This window comes from Lampetra fluviatilis, chromosome 50, assembly GCF_964198595.1.
Source record: "Lampetra fluviatilis chromosome 50, kcLamFluv1.1, whole genome shotgun sequence".
NCBI classification, from domain to species: domain Eukaryota; kingdom Metazoa; phylum Chordata; class Hyperoartia; order Petromyzontiformes; family Petromyzontidae; genus Lampetra; species Lampetra fluviatilis.
The window spans coordinates 5,433,029-5,450,788 of record NC_136324.1 but is presented as its reverse complement, the minus strand read 5'-3'; the positions used below and the strand labels follow the sequence as shown (position 1 = coordinate 5,450,788).

At 55.4% G+C, this 17,760-nt stretch overlaps 1 protein-coding gene across 1 annotated transcript; it reads left to right on the top strand.

Moving 5' to 3' along the window:
- The first annotated feature begins 20 nt into the window (after positions 1-20).
- Positions 21-16,753, top strand: FAAP100 (FA core complex associated protein 100). The gene is made up of 12 exons (XM_078878293.1): positions 21-187; positions 4,378-4,490; positions 6,050-6,275; positions 6,699-6,827; positions 7,188-7,553; positions 9,156-9,348; positions 10,123-10,282; positions 10,614-11,353; positions 12,943-13,112; positions 13,606-13,704; positions 15,234-15,329; positions 16,562-16,753. Exons 1-12 carry the CDS (start codon positions 26-28, stop codon positions 16,688-16,690), a joined length of 2,583 nt encoding a protein of 860 aa, XP_078734419.1. The 5' UTR covers positions 21-25; the 3' UTR covers positions 16,691-16,753.
- The last annotated feature ends 1,007 nt before the right edge of the window (positions 16,754-17,760 follow it).

Below are 17,760 nucleotides of genomic sequence, written 5' to 3'. Positions count from 1 at the left end.
GATTCTTCGTGATTGGCGGGAAAGCATGGAGCGTCTTCACGTAGGCAGGGGGAGCGCCCTGGAGGAATTGGAGCGACCCCGGGGACCGTGCAGGGCGGCCCCGCCGCTGAGGCCCGGCCCCGCAAGCCTCGTGTTCACGGGGAACGGCGAGCGCGTGTTCGTGCACGGGGCGGCCGGCGGCAGGCAGGTGGGCAGCACCCCGCACACAACAACAGCAGCAATATTTTGCTGTCTTTTCTTGGATTTTCTGTTTGCACTTAGTCACATATTCACTTTAAGATGTTTTTTTGTTCGTGTTTTTGTTTTTTGTTTGTTGCGGTTGCACCCGATTCAAGAGCCGAATGGCTCACAGGGCTATACCTAATAAATGAACTTGAACTTGAACAAGCGACATTCGCCACTAAGTGGCGGTGACGTCATCACGACGCTTGTGCCAGGCGGTGTGCACATTGAGGCCAACGCACATAACACTGAAGTACACACGCCACCCTGAATATTGAGTACCTAGCACAGCCGGGTATAGTCAACACCCTGCCTGCACATTCACCAGCCGGCACCCCCAGCACCCACACACCCAGCACCAACACACCCAACACCAACACACCCACACACACCCAGCACCAACACACCCAGCACCAACACACCCACACACACCTACACACACCCAGCACCCACACACACCTACACACACCCAGCACCAACACACCCAGCACCAACACACCCAGCGCCAACACACCCAGCACCAACACACCCAGCACCAACACACCCACACAAACCCAGCACCCACACACCCAGCACCAACACACCCACACACACCCAGCACCAACACACCCAGCACCAACACACCCAGCACCAACACACCCAGCACCCACACACCCAGCACCAACACACCCAGCACCAACACACCCAGCACCAACACACCCAGCACCAACACACCCAGCACCAACACACCCACACACACACCCAGCACCCAGCACCAACACACCCAGCACCAACACACCCAGAACCAACACACCCAGCACCAACACACCCACACACACCCAGAACCCAGCACCAACACACCCAGCACCAACACACCCACACACACCCAGAACCAACACACCCAGAACCAACACACCCAGCACCAACACACCCACACACACCCAGCACCAACACACCCACACACACCCAGCACCAACACACCCACACACACCCAGCACCAACACACCCAGAACCAACACACCCAGCACCAACACACCCACACACACCCAGCACCAACACCAACACACCCACACACACCCACCACCAACACACCCAGCACCAACACACCCACACACACCCAGCACCAACACACCCGGCACCAACACACCCAGCACCAACACACCCAGCACCAACACACCCACACACCCAACACCAACACACCCACACACACCCAGCACCAACACACCCAGTTCCAACACACCCAGCACCAACACACCCACACACACCCAGAACCAACACACCCAGAACCAACACACCCAGCACCAACACACCCACACACACCCAGAACCCAGCACCAACACACCCACACACACCCAGAACCAACACACCCAGAACCAACACACCCAGCACCAACACACCCACACACACCCAGCACCAACACACCCACACACACCCAGCACCAACACACCCACACACACCCAGCACCAACACACCCAGAACCAACACACCCAGCACCAACACACCCACACACACCCAGCACCAACACCAACACACCCACACACACCCACCACCAACACACCCAGCACCAACACACCCACACACACCCAGCACCAACACACCCGGCACCAACACACCCAGCACCAACACACCCAGCACCAACACACCCACACACCCAACACCAACACACCCACACACACCCAGCACCAACACACCCAGTTCCAACACACCCAGCACCAACACACCCACACACACCCAGAACCAACACACCCAGAACCAACACACCCAGCACCAACACACCCACACACACCCAGAACCCAGCACCAACACACCCAGCACCAACACACCCACACACACCCAGAACCAACACACCCAGAACCAACACACCCAGCACCAACACACCCAGCACCAACACACCCACACACACCCAGCACCAACACACCCAGCACCAACACACCCAGAACCAACACACCCAGCACCAACACACCCAGCACCAACACACCCAGCACCAACACACCCACACACACCCAGCACCCAGCACCAACACACCCAGCACCAACACACCCAGCACCAACACACCCACACACACCCAGCACCCAGCACCAACACACCCGGCACCAACACACCCAGCACCAACACACCCAGCACCAACACACCCACACACCCAACACCAACACACCCACACACACCCAGCACCAACACACCCAGTACCAACACACCCAGTACCAACACACCCAACACCAACACACCCAGCACCAACACACCCGGCACCAACACACCCAGTACCAACACACCCAGCACTAAGCACCAACACACCCAGCACCAACACACCCAGCACCAACACACCCAGCACCCACACACCCAGCACTAACACACCCAGCACCAACACACCCAGCACCAACACACCCAGCACCAACACACCCAGCTCCAACACACCTAGCACCAACACACCCACACACACCTAGCACCCACACACCCAGCACCAACACACCCAGCACCAACACACCCAGTACCAACACACCCAGCACCAACACACCCAGCTCCAACACACCTAGCACCAACACACCCAGCACTAAGCACCAACACACCCACACACACCCAGCACCAACACACCCAGCTCCAACACACCCAGCACCAACACACCCAGCACCAACACACCCAGCACCAACACACCCAGCACCAACACACCCAGCACCAACACACACAGCACCAACTCACCCACACACACCCAGCACCAACACACCCAGCACCAACACACCCAGCACCAACACACCCAGCACCAACACACCCAGCACCAACACACCCAGCACCAACACACCCAGCACCAACACACCCAGCACCAACTCACCCACACACACCCAGCACCAACACACCCAGCACCAACACACCCAGCACCAACACACACAGCACCAACTCACCCACACACACCCAGCACCAACACACCCAGCACCAACACACCCAGCACCAACACACCCAGCACCAACACACCCAGCACTAACACACCCAGCACCAACACACCCACACATCGAGCACGAAGCACCAACACACCAAGCACTGTGCAAGCCCAGACCCCACGCCCTGTCACCCTCTACCCCTGGGCACTTCCAGGAATTCAGAATGCACACACTGCAGACAGTTTATAGATGTGGATGACAACGAAGTGCGCCTCCTAACCTTTCTGTAGGACTTACTTCAGCGAATTTGAGCTGCGATGTAGCTCTAAACACTTGACCTCTCTCTGGATCAGGGAGAATTGCACGTAAAAAAATCCGCAGCGTGGGACGCACTCGGACTCGCTGACTTTTCTGTCAACGTTGGAACGGTGACGGGTGCATTCCGTTCCGTGCGCGTGTTAAATCATCGCCTTGCTGCATACATCGGCAACATTTTCTCAAAGTTTAGTTATTATTTACGGTCGTTCATTTCAAAAGTTGGCACTTTGACTGCGAGTTCGCCTAAGTTATGAAGGTCTTGCCCCCCCCACCTCCCCTTTGGCTTTCCTTGCCACCCTGGGGTTTGTGGAGCTGCTCCGTTCGGGGACGCTCCCAGTGCCCGATGCAACCCGCCAGCTCAGCGTGGATCCGCTGGCCCAGTGGCGATGATTTCACCCGTCAGCGGCTCTTCACGCTTCGCGATGTGGTGACTGCTTGGACCGTGTTCAACATAACGAGCGTCGTTGCCATCCTCCCGTACGGGAGGGGGGGACGCGTCTCGACACGCGGACGGGGTTCACTGCGAGGACAGCCTCGGTGCCATCGCTCTGGGTTTTAGGAATTTACTGCAAGGCTCCGCTGGGAGGAGATGCATCACCAGCGGCTGATCACTCCATTCACTGCGTGTGTGCGTGTGTGCATGCGTGCACCAACACACCCAGCATGGTGGGGAGCGGTAGTGTAGCGGTTAGCGCGCTGCGCTATGAACCCGGCGACCCAGGTTCGATTCCCGCTCACGGCCAACACCCGTGACGATTATCTGAACAGGTCCTGGGCCTCCCCTAGGTCGACTCAGCCTGAAATGAGTACCTGGTGCAGTGTGTAAACATCGCCACTGGGGAGACAAAGGCGGTCGGGCGTGGTGCTGGCCACCCACCCCCTCGTGTGCCGTGCCGGCCTTCATAGGTGCTCGCTAACAGCACTTGCCCCTACAGTCTGTTAAGGCTACACGGGGGATCGTTGTCTTTGCATGCGTGCGTGCGTGCAGGCCATCCTGTGCTTCCCGCGCCCCGTGCTGGATGTGCAGCCGGAGATGGAGTGCGGGCGGCTGCTGGTGCTGTGTGACGGCGGCGCCGTCTTCGCGCTCGCCGCGGATTCCAGGCAGGTGGCTTCGCTGTGGGCCTGGCTGCTGCGCACGTGTCGCAGAGGTCGCAACCGGGTACCCGATACCCGTACCCGACCCGATACCCGGCTACCCGTACCCAGCCGGGTACGGGTAGCCGTTTGCGACCCTGGTGCGGCCGGGCACGGGTACGGGTAGGCCGTGAGTCACTGGTGAGTAACCGTTTGTCACTCATTTCCCAACGTCTTGTCTCTTCTCACAATTCAAGTTCCTAGAATCAACCCACCCGCGCCTGCAACATGGCTTCATCCCAGAGGTCGCAATCAGGTACCCGATACCCGTACCCTACCCGTACCCGGCCGGGTACGGGTAGGGTATGGGTACGGCCGGGTACGGGTACGCGTACCCGTTTGCGACCCTGGTGCGGCCGGGTACGGGTAAGGAATCAAAACCCGTTTGCGACCTCTGACGTATCGGTCAATCCACTGCTGGATGAGGGGCCTATACCCACGCCGTTTGTGCGCGGCGTGTGGGTAATTTGGTTGTGCTTTGCCACGCAAGTCGGTGCGTGATGGCCACATTTCAACTCGGGAGTAGGTGATCTAAATTACAATGACTCTTTGTTTTTTTCGGTAAAGTCACGTTGGTAAAAAATGAAAATAAATTAAATCGCGGCGTTTCGGAGGCAACACAAGCTTCCGTCTTCAGGTGGAACCGTCACAGTAAAATTACTGTATCAAATTACTGAAGACGGAAGCTTGTGTTGCCTCCGAAACGTCGTGATTTAATTTATTTACGTTTTTTACCTACGTGACTTTACCGAAAAAACCAAAGAGTATGAATCCTTGCAGTCACGAAAACTTCAAATCTAAAATTAAATTATAATTATAAAGCCACACTGTCACCTCTGTTGAGTTGGTGGCCTAGACGAGGCTAAGAGCATCATGCATGCACTGTGGCCACGTGACATGCATGCAGGTCATGATGGGAGTTGTACCTTCCTGCCGTTTGTGAGCGCACGTTTGCATTTTATTGCTACTGGAAGGCGGGGAGCACAGGTGGGAGCATAGAAGTACAGCGTGACGATGGATATTGCTGCATTGCCTTTTACCGCCGCATAGATCAGAGGTCTCTTTGTGCAGCAGTTCATCAATTGGTAGCAATTATCAAGCTTGCGATAATGCCACAAATGACATGCATAAAATTAAATTACTTTTCAATTTGTATGCACTGTGTAATGGGCTCACTTTATCCCTGCAGCCACTCAATTCAGTGAATTACTATGTGGGTGAATCGTTAAAGATTATTTTTTGTTATAATTGTCATTTCTAGATTTGAAGCTTTCGTGATTGCAAGGATTCATATTCTTAGATTTTTTTCGGTAAAGTCACGTAGGTAAAAATTAATAAAAGTAAAATAAAAATCACGACGTTTCGGAGGCAACACAAGCTTCCGTCTTCAGGTGGAACCGTCACAGCACGATTGCTGATTTTTATTTAACTTTTATTAATTAAAATTTTTACCTACGTGATTTTACCGAAAAAACCTAAGAATATAATTGTCATTGTTGAAGCCGTTAACGTTGCTGCCGTTGTAGTGGCGACGGCTGGAGGGACCGTGACGTGACCGAGAGGGACGCGATACTGGCGGCCCCGGGGGCCGTGACTCTGTTGCCGCTGCCTGGCGCCGGCGCGTCTCTCCTCGCCACGCTGGGAGGCTCGGCACCTTGGGACGTGAGCTGGTGGCGGCTGCCCGATGCAGGCGCCGAGAGCTCGTGCCGGAGCGAGCAGCTGGGGCGGGTCACGCTGTCTCCCTGCCGCACCGTGAGTGACGTCCAGGGCAGGGATGATTGTCCAGAACCCACAACTGCAGAGAGGCGCACGAAGAAATCTGTGAAAAAAATTTCGTATAATATTTTATTTCAAAAGGATATTAACAATTCTGCTTTTCATTATGCTGTTATCGCATCCCCTGCGTGACCTTGGGCCGTGTGAAGTTATGTAACGGCGTGCGTGGGTGTGAGGTGCGGGTGGTGTGATGACAGGTTGGCACAGTAGGGGGCACAGGTGGTGCATCGGCCAGTCATCTCGGTCAACCCATGACACATTTGTCTATCCCGTGAACTCCTGCCAGGGGGCGTTCGACACTTTACGTGGCCTTAAAAGTGCACATAGCCTGGCACAAGCGCCGTGGTGAAGCCACCGCCACTTAGTGACCAATGGCGGTTGTTGTTGTTGTGATGACAGGTGGAGGGCGCCACTTGGCCGCAAGCTGGATTTGCGGCGGCCACCCCGTGCCCCCTGCCCGTCCTCGTGAGCGTTGGGACCACGAGCCGGTCGGTCTCCGCGGCGCCAGCGACCCCCAGCTCAATACAGGTGGAGGGTTTCATCTCTCAAGCCGCGTCGTCACGTTTCATCATCACGATCGTTAGCCACGATCGATCCACTGCTGGATGAAGGTCACCCCAAGCTGTCGGCCATCTCACAAACCAAGCCGCACGTGCACACAATTCAATTTTATCGCTGCATCTCCATGTTGGCCGACGTACCCCCCTTTGGCCGACACTCAGTTGTTATTGTCATCCACTGTGGTTGCATGCAACTTATTAACTTCATTGTGGACGTACCTGCATCCATATGCGATCGGTTGCTCCACTGGTTGCCCGCAGTAGAGGCGAGACTCTTGTCATGCGACGTCACAGCCGGCCTCACTATCGCCACCGTCTCCCGCCGCAGCTGCAGCCAGCGCTCTTCCAGCTGCTGCTGGGAGTGGACGCCGCCATGCTGGCGCTGTCTGCGCTGCTGTGCGGCCTGCCGGACGGGCGGCTTTACGCCATTCCCACGCCGGGCCCAGGCAACGCCACTTCCTCCTCCATCTCAGAGCCACGCCCGCTCAGGGCCCGCCCCATCCTCCTGCACGACCTGCAGCAGCCGGTGGTGCTGGTGGCCTCGGCACTGGTGCCCCGAGTAGACGGCGCCGCCAGCCGGGAGGGGCACAACTGCCTGGTGGTGGTGGGGGCGGAGGGGGAGGTGGTGATGGTGACGCGGGACGACGAGCCGAGTGGAGCCGGCGCCCCCTTCGTGCGAGAGCTGCACGTGCCGGTAGAGCCAACGGGCGCGCTCACACACGCACACCTGCCCCGTCCTAGACCAGGCTGGCAAAAAAAATGTCTCACCGAGGGTCTCAAATCAGACTCTTGGAAATCTTCGGCGGCACTCACACATTGCTTAATGATGACCTTTGATGACGCGAAGACCGTTCATGTTTACCATCTGCTCAGAACTACTTTAACGGCCGCGGTGACCGAGCGCAATAAACTAGCGCCTCTTGCCTGGTGTGGATAGGATGCTTGCATTGACGGGCAGGCTGTTGTGAAGTGGTGGGCCTCGTGTGATCACAGAGCGCATGATACCTCGTTGTTTTATTTCAATTCAAAACCAGGTGAGGTGCAATCGCATTTCAGCAGTGCAACTATAAAGTGTCTGTCATGTGACCAACGACTGCAATGCGATGAACATTACTCTACTCTTTGATTCTTTCGGTAAAATCACGAAGGTATAAGATATTTTATTTTGGTGGTAGGTTTTTACCCTTTAAACTGGTACAAAACTGACACCTTTATTCAAGGCATCATGTTTGCAATGACCACAACACAAGTAGTCAATAAAGCAAACAAAAAGAAGCAACTCTGATAAGGATAATAATATGCACTGTCCTTGAAGTTGATTGGCCCACACCCGAGACGGCTTTCTTTAGAGCCTAGTCCCCATTGGTGTAGGGCCAGATGACACCAGAAGGCGTACAACTCAAAAACAGTGCAATATCAGAGTATTGAGAGTTCGGGGTAAACATTTACACTATGAGATCTCTTTTACCAGTGGCAAATATAATGGTAGGTTTTTACCCTTTTAACTGGTACAAAACTGACACCTTTATTCAAGGCATCATGTTTGCAATGACCACAACACAAGTAGTCAATAAAGCAAACAAAAAGAAAATAGTGTAAATGTTTACCCCGAACTCTCAATACTCTGATATTGCACTGTTTTTGAGTTGTACGCCTTCTGGTGTCATCTGGCCCTACACCAATGGGGACTAGGCTCTAAAGAAAGCCGTCTCGAGTGTGGGCCAATCAACTTCAAGGACAGTGCATATTATTATCCTTATCAGAGTTGCTTCTTTTTGTTTGCTTTATTGACTACTTGTGTTGTGGTCATTGCAAACATGATGCCTTGAATAAAGGTGTCAGTTTTGTACCAGTTAAAAGGGTAAAAACCTACCATTATATTTGCCACTGGTAAAAGAGATCTCATAGTATATTTTATTTTATACCTACGTGACTTTACCGAAAGAACCAAAGAGTATGGATCCCTGCAGTCACGAAAACTTCAAATCTAGAACATTACTCTATTGCTCTATTTACCAGGGCGGATGGGAGAATGCTGCTCTCTACTGTGTCACTTGCAGAGATCTAAGAAGTAGCTCTGTAATACCCACTTGTGTGGGCCGTTCTCTAACACGAAGGGCTCCACTGCTCTGTGCGAGTTCCGAACGGATTCTTCCTCTCTCGACGACGCGACGACGATAGCCCAATCCGGGTAAAACTGCGGAACGAGACAAGGAGGGGTTGGTGGGGGGGGTAGCAGCGGAGGGAAGTTGGTAACCCCCGAGCGACCCGGGTGCTCCTGTGCCACGTTGTGAAGGGCCCCGTCCTGGCTGCCTGCTGCCACGGCGCCCAGCTGTTCTACAGCTCTCCTCGCGGGGTTTTCTCCGTGCACCTTGCGGCGACAGCGATGAAGGATGAGGAGGAGGATGTCTCGGGGGGCGCCCCGCCGTCCGTGAAGCTGTACGACTGCTGCGCGCTGGCGCTGTGCTGCGTGCCCCGACACGGAGACGGTGCGCCCCGCGGCAGCGACTCTGCTGTGGATACAAATTAAACCCGGAAGTGATCCCGAGTTCTCGCTCTCCTCCGAAATATCTTCACTCTGTAGGATTATCCTACCTCCATTTGCCGTATCCGTCATTTCTTTACCTCAGATGATACCGAGACTCTCATCCATGCCTTAATCACATCCCGACTCAACTATTGCAACTCTTGTCTCTATGGCCTCCACACAGCCCTTCGTCTCCAAATTCCAAACGATTTAAAATGCTCCTGCCAGACTCCCCGCCCGTAAACGAGAGGTCACCCCACTACCCGGATCTCTCCACCGCCTCTCAATCCGATCCCACGTAAACTTCAGAGCCGCACTCAAAGTCTTCAAGATCCTCCTTTGACTCACCACTTCCGACCTCTCCCCTCTCATCTAACTGTCCCCCCCCTCCACGCACTCTCCTACCACTCCTCCCTTTCCTCTATCCCGCTCGACGCACTCTCCTACCTCTCTCCTGTCATCTCACTCTACTCCCGTCCATGCATCCTCCTTCCTCCCCCCTCTCATCTCACTGTGCTCCCTACCACGCACTCTCGACTCCAGCAAGCGAGGCTTTCTGGTGAAGCCTGCAATCAACCTTCGCTCGGTGGGAGGTCGCTCATTCTCCGCTGTTGATGGCTGGACGGCAGTGTGGCTACCGAGGCGTCGGGTGTGCGACGCGGGTGACGTGGGCGTCGCGAGCGATCCACCCACACTGCGTCCCCTGCCCTCGCGTGCCTCCGTGACCCCCATGCAGGTGCCGAGGGGCGCGCAGTGGCTGTGACGGCACAGTGGCGACTGGTCTCGTTCGACTTGCCGTCCGGCTCGACGGGCAAGACTTCCCGACGCACCCCGGCCTCCCGTCCCGGCCACACCGCCCGGGACCTCCTCTCTGCCATCAGCGGCATCTCCGACCGGTGTGGCCCTCGCTATCGCGCTCGCACGAGCGGGGACAGTCGCCCAAGCAGCCCCCCGTGACCCGCATGGCATGGGGAGGCCCTCATTCAACAGCGGATTGACCAAAGGGCTGTGCAGTTAGATGACGTTTAGGCTTCACTCTGCACCCCCTCGCCAACGGTGATTAGCGCGTTGTGCTCTGAACTCGGCCACCTAAGTTCAATTCCAGGACACGGCTAGCATTGATCGTGAGCGATGCTTGAACCGGTCCTGCGAACTCTTCACCTACACAGTATGGCAAATGAAGGCCACGTGTCCACCCCTGCACCGTCCCTGCGTGTGCCACCGCAGGGTTCGTCTCGTGAGCGAGGCCCTGCGCCGCCAAGACTCCGACCTCCGGTGGCTGCACCTCTGCTCGGACGTCTGCCGCCGTTTGTCAGCGCGGCTCGGCACCACCGGGCAGCTCCGGGGAAACCAGGACCGCCCCGTCGAGCTCCGGGTGTCCACGCTGTGGACGCAGTCGCTCTCCGAGGAGCGGCCCGGCTTGCGCTGCGAGCTAATCGCCGGCGCACGGGGCGGGCTGCGGGGACCGTGGACTCTGTGCGTCGAGGTGAGCGGCGCCGTCCGCCGCTTGCCCGCGGCGGGACGAGGCCCGGCGCTCGATCGCGCCTGCGCCGCCCACTCCTTCCCCGTGGAGGTGCTGTCTCCGGGGGGGCGCGTCGAGGTGGCGGTGCCGCTGAGCTGCGACGGCACGCCGTTTGAGCTGCTGCCGGTTCCTGTGGTGGTGCGCTGCTTCCTGCACGGCGGTCTCCCCGGAAGCTCGCGGCGGCAACCGTCGGAATGCGACAGCGGCCGCACCGCCGGTTCGGCGCAAGAGAGTCGCAGCCCCAGCGGGGTCACCCTGCTCATCGGTGTCACGGTGGTTGATGCCCTGAGCTGCCTGCGCCCGGCGCCGCACGGCGAGCTGCGTGGTGGCGAGGCGCCGGCAGGGTCGGCGGGGGAGGGGAACGGCAGAGGAGCGGCGCCGACAATCCTGGCGGTGCGCGTTGCCGAAGCCACGGCGAACAGAATCCTTGGGCCTGCTGCATCAGGTGTGGGCGCCCGTGCCGTTCGATCGGTGCCGCGGTACAAGGGTCAACGATTTTCTCCTCCACCTCCCCTCCCCCCCCCTCTGTTCTTCCACAGTGACTTCTCGAATTGTCAACGTCAGCATCACGATTGGATTCAAGAATCGGTTCTCTTGTTAACATTGTCGCCCGCGATTGTTTGTGCGACCGTAAGAGGGGCAGCTCCAGGTTTGCTGTGTGGCCCTTGTGCCACTTCAGTTCTGGATGAGGGCTCCCCCAACTCCGTGTGGGTCACGGAGTTTCGCTCTCATCTTGTCCTCTGCACTGCCTCCGACGATTCCATCTTCAACCCGTTCCTGGTCCTCCCTCTGGGTCACCTTCCTTGCATCCCCAATTCAAAGACAACGCTGACAATGGGCTTTGTCTACATCTGTCTCATATATCATGTGATATATGAGCTACATTGGCTTCCGGGTGCTTAACGAATACATTGTGAGGTCGCACTGATTACACACAGAGTGCTTGCCACAAACGAACCACAACACCTTGCTGGGATCGTCAAGGAACATAAACAATCACGCCAACTCCTGGTCATCCTCGTAGCGGCTTTTGGCTCGTCATCGAACAAAGATGGTCACTGCATCGCGGGCTTTCAGATGCGCATCTGTGGCCGCCTGGAATGCTCTTCCGATATTAGGAAGCCACTGGAGCTCGACACTTTTAAATCTCGATTGAAAACTCGTATCTTTAAAACTGCTTTTTGGGTTTCGTTTGTTGTCCTTCCCCCGCACCTCCGATTAGCACGGTTGGCTACGTACGATGCGAAAGCAGTTCAACATACATCGTTTTAAATTCTCTAACTAAGAATATGGAGAATTTAACAACATTGTATAACGATACAATTGAAGATATTGACGGACTCTGAGTCCCTGACTGGCTTAGCGAGTGAGTTTCAGACTTGTAAGTCCAAAACAGAAAACATAGTTCCCAAGTTTGTAGTTTTATCTCAAGAGACGAGTAGAAGTCGGCTATGGTATAAAGATGTTGGACAAGGTGCACAGGGAAAAATTGGTTTTGCCGATGACTACACGGCACCTGCTTGTAGTGTATAATTAACAGCGCTTTTCTGGTCCACTGCTGGATGAGTTCGTTGTGGGGGTTGCAGCCACACGTCACCAGGCTGTTCAGTGCGGGTCGGTGAAGTGGTGGTGGGGGGGGAGGACAGGATTGGTTCAGATGCCAATCACCGCCGATGTCATTTGTGGCTGGGAATGCATCTACTGAGACAAAGCAGCATCGACGCGGGAGCGCGAGTACAGTACAACCATGGATTTAGCTGCACTGTCCTCTGCTCATACCTATCTCGATTCCAACTTTGCATTCTCCTTTATTAACTTATTCTGTTTGCCGTAGTTCATTCACTTTGGGCAATATGATGACTCCTGCAACGGAGGACATTGCACTGCGTAACACAACAGCAGCAGCAGCAGCCTACAACGCAACTTCCTTTGCTCAAAGGCTACCCATTCAAGCACTCTCCAGGCTCAACGGCGCTTTCCAGGTGGCTTGAATCCCGCCGTGTAGATTCCGATTTGCGTTCGGTTCCGTCGCAGGGGACCCCGCTGGGCCGTGTCGCGCGCTGCTCGCGTGGCTGCTGTCCGAGTGCCCGGCCCTGCCCTGCCCCGAGCCGCTCCACCCCGGGCCTCCTGGGGTCCGCGCTGCCCCCGCCGCGGCACACGGCGTCACCGCCGACGGCCACCCCGTGCGCCTCGCCGTCGCCCAGGTGCGGGGTCACGCGGGATCCGTGCAAGCCGTGCCCCGTGCGCTCGTCCATCCTGATGAAGATGCACGTTTAGAAAAATGAATACCGTGGGAAGAAATCACAAGTCTTGTGCAAGGGCAGAATGATCTGTGACCTCTACACATTGCTCTGTGACCCCTACAGATTGCTCTGTGACCTCTACAGATTGCTGTGACCTCTAAAGATCGCTCTGTGACCTCTACAGACTGCGATGTGACCCCTGCAGACTGCTATGTGACCTCTACAGACTGCTCTGTGACCTCTACAGACTGCTATGTGACCTCTACAGATTGCTCTGTGACCCCTACAGATTGATATCTGACTTCTACAGACTGCTGTGACCTCTACAGACTGCTCTGTGACCTCTACAGATTAGTATGTGACCTCTACAGATCGCTGTGACCTTTACACCTTTACACCAGTGGCTCTGCCCGTACCCAAGACCAGGGCCGTGTTGTTGGGACTGTGTTCACAGGTCGAGGTAAATCTTGTAGCAGTGCTGGAGGTCAGAATCACCTGCCCTTCCCTGGCCTCGCTCTGTGCTCTCCACCTGGCGGTCACCAGACGCCTGCAGGTAGCGAGGGGCGCGGAGGGGTCTGCGAACACACGGCGCATCCCTCACCCAGTCACCGCACTCACTGCCTCAGTCACTCACCACTCTCCTCACTCACCACTGTCACCACTCACCACTCTCACTCTTTGATCACTCACCCACATCTCGCTAACTCACAGATTTGATCCACTCGCCACCCTCACCCACCCTCACCCACAGCTCCCTAACTCACCGCTTTCACCCACTCACCACCCTCGCCCACTCGCTGCTCTCACCTCCTCACCTCCCCCGCCCACCCCCCAGCTCTCCTGCACTGGTTACTACGGCGTGCACCGGGACCTTAAACAGTAGGAACGTCACGCTCCATTAATTAAAACTGATTCTTATAATTCGGTACGCACGAATCGCACCGAGAGCTTAAAAAAAAAAAACACGATTATTGTGCTGTTCACCTTTTTGGCGTTCTTTGGTTTAACACTGTTTGAGACTAGGCTCTAAAGACGGCTGTCTTTGGTGTGGACCAATCAGTGTTAAAGACAATACATCATATACTATCAGAGCCTGTTTTTTGTTTGCATGTTCACCAGAGGCACTGTGCGTGGTTAATGCAGACATCATTCCTTGCAAAAGGTTTCCGTTTGGTGTTTTAACATCTTAACACCTCCTGTTTTATTGCCAGCAAGGGTAAAAGCTCTTCTTATAAAAACATGATTATTTACCATTTATGTAATTTATATGTAAATGTTACCTCGAGGCTAACAGAGCGGATAGAGCCCACGAGCCGCGGGGATACAAACAAGACAATAAATATTCTTGCATTGGAACATGACCACAAATGATGACAATTCTCTGAGTCATAGACGGGGTGGTGGGAGTGGGTGGTATTCACTGCGCGGATATGAAACCGTACAACATTGCGTCCAATTTGTAACATCTGGCGCTTTCAGAACTCATTAAGTAGTGATTTTTTGGGTCTGTCTAATGCCAATTATGGGTGTATCTTACAGCTAACAAATAATCTCTCCGTTGATGCGGGAGCCGTATAAGCAGGGATGCTATAAACGCTCTGTGCTAGTAAGTGGCCGGGTGGCTTGGAGATCGGAGCGCTGAGCTTACGCAGCTACGATGCTGGGTTTGAATCCGGGCTTCTGTCGTCGGTGATAAAACCGGGTTCTTAAGTGCAGCGAGTTGATGATCGCGGTCACCAATCATTACACAAACACAACGTAAAATTCGTTTCTTAACTAAATGTAGCTAATGCGAGCTTTTAAATAGAAAAATATTACTTTGGTTGGTATGCGATTAGCATTTCTCTGTATCGGAGCAGTGTAATAGCGCTGTCCTCCCCTGAGCGTCGAGATAAGATCACTCTCTAAATGTTTGAACAATTCGTTATGTGATATCCGCTTCCGTGGGGCATTGCAATGCTCTGCCAGCGTTCCGCAGGGACACTTCATCTCACGCCATGGCACACATGGCACAATTGAAATAACATTTGTAAAACGAACAGTGATTTTTTTTTCTCACAGCCTGTGCTTTCCATCTGCCAGGGCAGCGAGTGTGTAGGCAGCGCCAGGCAGGAGGCGGGGTCGTCCTGTGGAGGAGCTGCGGCCCAGCTCATGGTGGAAGCCTATCCTCGCCTGCAGGTGCAGCACCGCCCGACGGCACACCGCGCCGCACTGACCCCGCCGCTACTGACCCCACCGCTCCTGACCCCACCGCTACTGACCCCACCGCTACTGACCCCACCGCTACTGACCCCACCGCTCCTGACCTCACCGCTACTGACCCCACCGCTACTGACCGCACCGCTCCTGACCCCACCGCTACTGACCTCACCGCTCCTGACCCCACCGCTCCTGACCCCACCGCTCCTGACCCCACCGCTACTGACCCCACCGCTACTGACCCCACCGCTCCTGACCCCACCGCTACTGACCCCACCGCTCCTGACCCCACCGCTCCTGACCCCACCGCTCCTGACCTCACCACTACTGACCCCACCGCTACTGACCCCACCACTACTGACCCCACCGCTACTGACCCCACCGCTACTGACCCCACCGCTACTGACCCCACCGCTACTGACCCCACCGCTACTGACCCCACCGCTCCTGACCTCACCGCTCCTGACCCCACCGCTTCTGACCCCACCGCTCCTGACCCCACCACTACTGACCCCACCGCTACTGACCTCACCGCTACTGACCCCACCGCTCCTGACCCCACCGCTACTGACCCCGTCGCTCCTGACCCCGCCGCTACTGACCCCACCGCTACTGACCCCACCGCTCCTGACCCCACCGCTACTGACCTCACCGCTCCTGACCCCACCGCTCCTGACCCCACCGCTCCTGACCCCACCGCTCCTGACCCCACCGCTACTGACCCCACCGCTACTGACCTCACCGCTACTGACCCCGCCGCTCCTGACCCCGCCGCTACTGACCCCACCGCTACTGACCCCACTGCTCCTGACCCCACCGCTACTGACCCCACCGCTACTGACCCCACCGCTCCTGACCCCACCGCTACTGACCCCACGACATTCACATCCCGTCCTCGGGCCCGCACTACTTGCATCAGGCAATACGAAGCGAGCTTCCAACTCCAAGTCTGTCTCGAAAATTCACTTCTTTAAACTGGCCTTTACCCTCCTAGTTCTGTCCTTTTTACCTTGGTTCTGTTTTTTTCCTACTTTTTCATACAGGATATTTAATGCACACATGGAATCGCTCCTAAACCTGCATCATGTCCTTGTCCCAGAAAGATGCTAGAACTCGGAGCTACTTGAGCTGACAAAATAGGAAACTCAACAAGTCACTAGCTCTAACAATCGCCGAGTCAGCGACCGGGACCCGTTGCGTTGTGTCTGCAGGCGCTGCTGGCGGAGGTCCAGGCCCTGCAGGAAGCCCCCAGCGGAGCGCTCCACGGGGAAGGCGGCGGGAGCCGGGAGCTGGAGCTCTACGTGCAGCTGAGGGCCGCTTGCGTGCCGGTGCTGATCTGAGGGACCTTTACCCCTCGCTCACCGCTCCGACTCGCCGCTCACCGTGACGTCCTCGCTCCGACTCGCCGCTCTAAGCAGAAGGCTGCCGAGTTTTAATCCCTTTCATCGCATGCCAATTTTCAAAGCGCGTGGGTCCTTCACAGCTGCTCGTAATCATTGCCACGTCTGATGTTTGGCAGTTGCGCCGTTCCGATAGCGCAAGGCTGACGGAAGCTTGGGAGGAGTTCTCAACACGTGGAACTAGCCTCGAAAACCGCATTTAGATGAAAATAAAATTACACCGCTTTATTAAGAATTAAATTAAGGATATTGGACGCAATTTAGGATTTCGAAATCCGTATGCGGTGAAAGGGTGTAACTGCCGGTAGCCTCGCACGCTGAAATCCGCGGCGTCAGCAAGAACGACACTGCCTCCGTCAACATTTTCACCGCTGCTTTGCTTCAGAGCTGTAAATGTGCAAGTGCCTTGATTAAATACGCCCTCGGTATTTCATAGAAATGCCTGACTGGTGTCTCCTTTTAATCCGAATGCTTCGTGATTCAGTTAGCCATTTATTGAGAGACTCTTAGTCTCAGTAGATGCATTCCCAGCCACAAATGACATCGGCGGTGATTGGCATCTGAACCAATCCTGCCCCCCCCCCCCCACCACTTCACCGACCGGCACTGAACATGCCTGGTGACGTGGCTGCAACCCCCACAACGAACTCATCCAGCAGTGGACCGGAAAAGCACTGTTAATTATATACTACAAGCAGGTGCCGTGTAGTCATCGGCAAAACCAATTGTTCCCTGTTGTGCGCCATGTCCAACATCTTTATTCCATAGCAGACTTCTACTCGTCTCTTGAGTTAAAACTACAAACTTGGGAACTATGTTTTCTGTTGCGGACTTACAAGTCTGAAACTCACTCGCCAAGCCAGTCAGTTATACAATGGTGTTTAATTATACATTTTCTTAATTGGAGAATTAAAAAAATATGTATATTTAACTTATTTTATCTAGCCAACCATGCCATGCTAATGGGAGGTGCGGGGGGAAGGACAACAAACTAAACACAATTTTTTTTT

Coding starts and splice junctions, on each gene's coding strand:
- FAAP100 (XM_078878293.1), top strand. CDS start 26: ATGGAGCGTCTTCACGTAGGCAGGGGGAGCGCCCTGGAGGAATTGGAG. Junction 6,828..7,187: donor CGACCCCCAGCTCAATACAG/GTGGAGGGTTTC, acceptor CTCCCGCCGCAG/CTGCAGCCAGCGCTCTTCCA. Junction 13,113..13,605: donor TGCGCCTCGCCGTCGCCCAG/GTGCGGGGTCAC, acceptor CTGTGTTCACAG/GTCGAGGTAAATCTTGTAGC.